General features: G+C 31.5%; 3 protein-coding genes across 5 annotated transcripts in view; 1 reads left to right on the plus strand and 2 right to left on the minus strand.

Annotated features, from left to right (window-relative positions):
• Positions 1–1,312, minus strand: part of LOC105451443 (phospholipase DDHD1-like) — a 23,846-nt gene extending 22,534 nt beyond the window's left edge. Inside the window, exon 1 of the mRNA XM_011691886.1 lies at positions 1,228–1,312. Coding sequence (XP_011690188.1) covers positions 1,228–1,231 — 4 coding nt within the window. The 5' untranslated portion in view covers positions 1,232–1,312. The remainder of the gene's footprint in view (positions 1–1,227) is intronic.
• LOC105451442 overlaps positions 1–4,406 on the plus strand; it is a 6,372-nt gene extending 1,966 nt beyond the window's left edge. For 2 of the 3 annotated variants that reach the window (XM_011691883.1, XM_011691881.1), the window contains exons 3-12: positions 5–1,540; positions 1,608–1,840; positions 1,960–2,179; positions 2,261–2,413; positions 2,469–2,633; positions 2,757–2,945; positions 3,028–3,205; positions 3,263–3,600; positions 4,002–4,138; positions 4,200–4,406. In XM_011691883.1, the coding sequence (XP_011690185.1) occupies positions 5–1,540; positions 1,608–1,840; positions 1,960–2,179; positions 2,261–2,413; positions 2,469–2,633; positions 2,757–2,945; positions 3,028–3,205; positions 3,263–3,600; positions 4,002–4,138; positions 4,200–4,350 (3,300 nt within the window). In that variant the 3' untranslated portion in view covers positions 4,351–4,406. The remainder of the gene's footprint in view (positions 1–4; positions 1,541–1,607; positions 1,841–1,959; positions 2,180–2,260; positions 2,414–2,468; positions 2,634–2,756; positions 2,946–3,027; positions 3,206–3,262; positions 3,601–4,001; positions 4,139–4,199) is intronic. The other variant, XM_011691884.1, reaches the window with a different exon arrangement.
• A 50-nt stretch (positions 4,407–4,456) lies between these two features.
• LOC105451444 (ATP synthase subunit g, mitochondrial) lies at positions 4,457–6,366 on the minus strand. Its single transcript, XM_011691889.1, has 2 exons — positions 6,206–6,366; positions 4,457–4,790 (listed from the first exon to the last, which is right to left on the minus strand). Exons 1-2 carry the CDS (start codon positions 6,246–6,248, stop codon positions 4,531–4,533), a joined length of 303 nt encoding a protein of 100 aa, XP_011690191.1. The 5' UTR covers positions 6,249–6,366; the 3' UTR covers positions 4,457–4,530.
• Positions 6,367–6,977: the final 611 nt, after the last annotated feature.

Genomic DNA, 6,977 nt, shown 5'->3' on the forward strand with positions numbered 1-6,977 from the left:
TCAGTTTCTCGAATTATTTATAAATGTTCTGAATAATAGTTTCTTTTACGAATGTCAATCTGACGAGCAATGTCCGGAGATTGTAAAAGAGCTCTCGCAATTCCTCAGATGCGCGGAGGAAAGTGATTTACTCAATAGATTTCTCAAGAAGATCAGCTGTGTAGCCTGGGGACCTGTAGCAATATTTTATATAATACATGCGCTACGAACAATTTCAGACCATGGGATACGACATTCCAATTGGCAGGCTACGGAATTGAACGCTATTAAACTTTTAGTGGAAACGAATCTGAGTATGCACTCTCGTATTCTACGTACTGCATCTCAAATTGAACTCCTGAGAGCAATCCCAAAGTACGTACGACACGTAACGAACAACAATCTATCGTTGCTTGCTAATGTTTTAGCTACATTTCCTTCTGGAGAAGGTTTCACGAGAGCAACAGTTCCTTGGAACAATATCGCGAAATGGTTGGAAGAGGTATTAACGTTGGAAGACGCGATAACTTTCGTGGAGATGACTTGTGCGAAATATAAATATGAAGATTCCAGGACTGAGATAAGTCCTAAAACATTTGCAATAATAGTATATTTGTTGTTCGATGCAAATCTTATATTCTCGTGCAAGATGTGTCCTATCGCAGAAGCATTAATCAATTGGATGAATATCTTAATTAATATCAATGTGCGACCATACGTTGATATCATCTCAAGCATGAATGTAGTAGAATTTGTTTCGCATTTAATGCATCTTTCCCTGAAGAGATCTAACAGTAGTATGACGAACTTTATATCGTCATACGCACACATCACTTTTAATTTTTTAATTAAAAGTATAAGAAAGATATCCGCGGAGTTAACTTACGAAGATTACATAAGATACATGGCCATTGTATCCTCGCATATTGTCAATGCGCCTTTTCTCATGTCAGAAAAGTTTGTAAACACTTATGTAGAAAATTTACAAAACGAAAGTATAAACCTTTTACACGACTTCAAAACACAACGACTACAAAATTTAAATATGCAATATTTGTATGGATTACACATCTTGCATCTCTCTCAGAATGTGTTGATTTTGCCACATGCGGAAACTTTTTATGCAAGGCATTTGTTAAGCATGCAAATGAACATTCATAACGATATTGATGAGGAAAAATATTTAAAGGGAAAAATAGCATCGGAATATTATCTGCTTCTCTTAAAACTTATGCATCAATATCTTACACATGTAAATTCTTTAGCGCCTTCATGTATTCCTATTACCACGATACTGTCTAATTTGTTACAATTCCTCGAGCTGGGCTTACCAGAAAATGTTTCTGAAATTGCAAAGATATTAATAGTAATAAATGATAATAAAATGATAAGCGACGCAAGCGATAGAGAAACTTTGGAATATATTTTTAACTTGAGCTTTACATGTGTCATCAATAGTAAAAAGAACAATATATTTTGGACAGCAATAGAGAATCTCATGGGAGTTATTATTAATAATAATTTCTTACTTTTGCCTAATGGCGTACAATTCATGAAAGGAGTAAGTTGAAAATTTGTGTTTTAATATTTTTGAAATATTGACCATTTATGATTATTTGACTTCGCAGTATGTCGTTAAATTACTAAATGAAGGAGAGAATACACCGAGATTTAAAAGGATAATGCTCTCTAAAATGAAAAATTTGGACATACATAATTTGATGAAATTAGAAAATGTGTTAAGAAATTGTTTCCTTCATGGTTCTGTATGTCGTCGTGACAAAAAAATAGAAAATTATGCTCATTTGTTTATTATCAAGCAATTGAGTCCAGTCTATTATCCAAAGCATATCGTCACGTTGTAAGCATCTATCAATATTCATTTTAAATACACAACTTATTGTTAAAATTAATTCAAAGCAATTTGTAAATATATAAATTTGTAAATAATTAATAGAACATTAACATTTTTATTAATAGGGATTATAATAATGATGCCGCAATTAGGGCACAGGCGATTATATTGTTACATAGAATAATTAATAATTCAGAATCAAATTATGCAGCAACATTTGTACGATTAATACTCGATGCATTAGAAAAGAACAAAACCAAGAGATATTTTAAAGACTCGCCATTACACAAATTAAAACACAGAATAATGCAAGTCTTATTGATATTAGAGCCAGTGTTGAATAAGGTAAGCTAAGGTCTTATTAGTAATTAAATTTTATTTTTACTTCGATTAAGAAATTAATAGATAATTGCATTATTTCTATAGGAATTTGTTCTTCTACTACAGGAACAATTATGTGATTTTATTTTTTCGGAAAGTAATCAGTCTAGCGTGAAAATAATGCAGGAATGGTTACTGATACGAATCTTCACGAAAAATATTCATCTACATGATAAACTATGGTCATTTTTTGCAAAGGTAATCTTGTAAAAAATATTTCTCTATTTGCTTCACAGAACATATATATTTCCAGAGTATAAAAGACCGACCGAGATGTACGATTTCTGTGGCAAGCATTGTCTATCATGTCGCGAAACTTCTTTCATATGATAATCAGAAAACTTATATTCAAACAGCCTTACCATATATAGCGCAATGTTGTTTAGGACAGCAATTTAATGTGCGTGTTTATAATCAGGCAAGTAAAAACTTAAAACGATATATATATATATATATATATATATGATATTAACATATTAGAAATATAATATATAAACAAATATATCTCGATTTTACTAATTTTTTAATTTTTTTTCTGTAGTTCATTTTAACACAATTATGTGATTTAATGAAAGCAAACTATGGGGATAATAGCATATCAGAGTACAAAGGTATATATCAAGCGGCTATGACTGGATTGAAACAAGAAAATTTGACAAAAAATTCAACCAAAATACAGGATGATTTTTATTTTTCCAATTTTCATCCGTTCAATGATTACTGCTTGGAGGTATACACTACACGTTTGCCTTCAAGGCAAAGAATTGAATTTGTCAGTATTGATGTACTGACATATTTTTTAACATTTATAGACAATTTATTATCAATTGCCGCGCTTGACTAATGTAAGTTGTGATGAATGGATTACTCCGGATGTGTTTAAAGATTTAATATTCGAGGAAAATGATTATCATCCTCTACAGCTTTATAACAAGAATTCATTTGTGACTGAGAATACACTCTCCACATATCTGACAAAATTTTTCGCAGGTAAATTAACGTAACAAAATATCACGTTATGGAATGTAAAATAATAACGTTTTACAGGTGATGCACTCACCGAATTATCAGAGAATAATGTTGAAACTTACACAAAGGATTTATATGACATCCAAAAAAAAATTGATCCGTCAAAACCTAAAGATTTATGTGGTGATATCTTTGAAATAATGAACGAATTCACATGTCTGCAAGATAATCAGTTGCAGGAAGGTCTAATAGTTGTAGCATCTTTTGTTAATCGATCACCGAATTTAGGTGGCATCGCTAGGACGTGCGAGATATTTGGAGTTAAAGTACTAGTCGTTGCCAATGCGGATTGCGTAAATGACAAAGAGTTTCAGTATCTCAGTGTGTCTGCTGATAAATGGTTAAATATACTACAGGTATCTAAACAGCTTATTTCTCAAATCAATATTTGTCAAACAGTGAACTTTCCGCACAGCTTGATATAACCAATCTTCATTTTTTAAATCAGAACATAGTCTATCTCCTAAAAATGTATTAAAAAATATATTAAGGACACATAAACAATAGTAAGATGAAGTAGATCACGTAAATAAATATCACAAATAAATTTTAAGAGCGCCTTCTACGGTCGAGGCTGGATCTTGGTGTTTAATAAAATTTCTATATGAATTTTAAGTTCACTATTCAGCCTTTTTAAACTATATTAATTCCAAATTAATTCAATTTAGAAATGTTTAAAATCTTTTTTAGTTCTTTATTTATCAAGTTTATCAACTCAAATTTCTCGACGAATACTACAGTACTTTGAAATCCTTAGGTGAAGCCGCATGAGTTACAGAAATTCTTGGTGGACAGAAAAAATGCAGGATGGTCTTTAATTGGGATAGAACAAACGGTCAATAGCGTAAATCTGATGGCGACAACATTCGAAAAAAAGACAATTCTTGTTCTAGGGTAATTAAATTCCGACTCGTGATTTCGAGATTAGTATAATTAAAAGAATCTGTTTTTGTAGGAATGAGAAGAATGGCATGCCAGCGAATTTCATACCTCTCTTTGACAAATGTGTAGAAATCCCTCAAGTTGGTGTAACACGATCATTAAATGTTCATGTTACTGCTGCAATTTGTATATGGCAATACGCAAGCCAACACGTGTTAAAATAATGATTTTTCTACAATTGTAAAAACAAAGTGACGATATTAAATAAATGTATTTTCAACAAAATAAAAAGATTTGCTACATTGTAACACTTGTTTGAAAAAGAAATGATTTCGATTTACATTTTTGTATATTTATGAGCAGGTCTACAATTTATACAGGATTATCTATATTATACAATGTACTTATACTTTGTATCCAACAATATGCCGTTTTCCGATACATTCTCCAACAAAGAACCAGCAATAAATTTCGGCAGCCACTAAAGTATTTATAATACCCTCGCGCACAGTGACATCACGATAGCGACCAGTCCGTGCAGCATGAATCAGCTTTGAAAATCCACTACGAATCGCAGGGATGTCCTTTAGAGAGGGTGGCGTCAGTTCTACTTTGGCATATTGCAACCATACTTGCAGCACAGGTTTTGCGTGAGTAATACCAACTGTAATTTATATATTATTAAGTTTAATTCTTTAAATACAAATCTCATGTGTGTTACACACACATATGTGTACAGTGAGGGGTAAAAGTTCCAAAATGATCAATTATCTCAGAAAATATTGGTTTAATAAAAAAATGTTTCAAGTAAAAATTGTAGGGTTTAAGAAAATCTATTAGCTGATATTTATTTGAGCTTTGGTTGATCTTGAAAAGTGCAGTTAAGATCAACATAAAAATCTTAAAATAGAAATACCTACTTTTCATATTCTTTTAACTGATGTTGAAAGTTTTTTAAAACAGTTATGATGAAATTATTTTTCATTAAATACTTTTCGAGTTATAAGAATTGAAAATTACAATACCGCTGATATTTGGAATAAAAAATACAATGGGAGTAACAAACTATAAGGTTCTTATCTTTGTTGTGACATTCCTACATACATACATACACAAGATATAAATCTGATTGGATAACCACGTGCTGTGTCTTGGATAATGCTAATGCCAGAGATATTGTAATTTTCAAGTCTTATAATTCAAAAAGTACTTAATGAAAAATAACTTTATTATAATATTTTGAAAAGCTTTTATCATCACAAGAATATGCAGTAAAAAGTAGAGTATTCCATTTAAAATTTTTATATTTCATATTATATTTTGGCTCCTTTCAAAATTATCTAAAACTCAAATAAATATCAGCAGCTAATAGATCTTTTAAACCTTACAATTTTTGTTTAAAACATTTTTTCATTAAACCAATACTTTCTGAAATAATTGACCATTTTGGAATTTTTGTCCCTCTCTGTATATATGTTGCTAAATATAATATATGTACATATAATAAAAGTCAAAATATAGATGGTGAAAGCAAGAATTCATATTCCTAACAAGATTACAATTGAAGTAAATAACAAAATTTGAAGTAAATTTTTCTTGTTAATTTATAACATCGTTATATAATTATTAAAATTTTAAGTTGATTTCTTTAATCATCACAGTATAAGGCATTAAATATTTCATGGTAAACAATAAAGCAAATTTTAAATTAAAAACATATTTGCGTTCTTAAAATTTAATTTATTTTCAAAGAAATTTAAATTTATATGTTTATCTTATTCCTCTCATTAGAAATTTGGTGTTTGTCTATTCCTATGTTCTGTCAAAAAACATAAAAGACATAACCTCCACAAAGTATAAAATTTAACCATCAAAAAGATTTAGCGATTCAATAAAATATTTGATGCAAGTATCAATACTAAACTTTTGTTATGAAATTTATGCGTGTAAGTTATTTCATGAAAGTTTGACACGGAAAAACGTTACATAATGCAACGCACGAATTATAAAGGTTAAGAATATTACTTGAAATAATTGTATAATAAACATGTAATAAAATATTTAAAAAATTGTCCGTACGTTTTGCCAATTCCGTCGATTTTGTAACAAGCCGTGCCATCATCTGCCTATTTTATTTCTTAAGAAGAAAGAATTAAACGAATATCCTTCTTCTTCCTCTTCTTTCACTTAAGGCTTCCGTTCCCACCAGGAACGATACAGTCGGTGTCCACACCCGCAACCGCCGTTTAAGGCGAGTCCATAGGCACGTCAACGAAATTAGGGTTCCTGCACATTGGACGCGGAAACGCTTGCCGCGCGGGAAGACACAACGCGGTAGCCAATAGACGTGTCATCTTTCTTTAGGAGCTGTAAGTTTATTGGCGTACGTTCCACTAAAGGCCGAGACACAGACTTTTGCATAACGCTGCATAACGCATAAGACGTAAAGCATAAGAGAATCAACCAATCAAAGTCCTTCATTTCATACTCTGATTGGTTGATTTTCTTATGCCTTATGTCTTATGCGTTATGCAGCGTTATGCAAAAGTCTGTGTCTCGGCCTTTAACGTTCACAATGACCACGACTACGATCGCAATATTTGCCGTTCCATTTGCTTATGAGTAGAAAAGCAGACGACGAAACGACCGCGCCGACCCACCTACGAATCATGAGCGTCGTGAGCTCAATCTGCGCCTAGAGACACTATAACAAGAGACTGGCCAGCTTTCTAATTGGATAGAAAATGGCGGACATAAAGTCTTACTTTGAAATGTGTAGGTGTGTAGGCCGAGACACATACTTTTGCATAACCAATCAGAGGATGAAAACTAGTGTATTACTAGTCACAGA

The sequence above is a fragment of the Wasmannia auropunctata genome, unplaced genomic scaffold, assembly GCF_000956235.1.
Source record: "Wasmannia auropunctata unplaced genomic scaffold, wasmannia.A_1.0 LD336051.1, whole genome shotgun sequence".
Classification (NCBI taxonomy): Eukaryota; Metazoa; Arthropoda; class Insecta; order Hymenoptera; family Formicidae; genus Wasmannia; species Wasmannia auropunctata.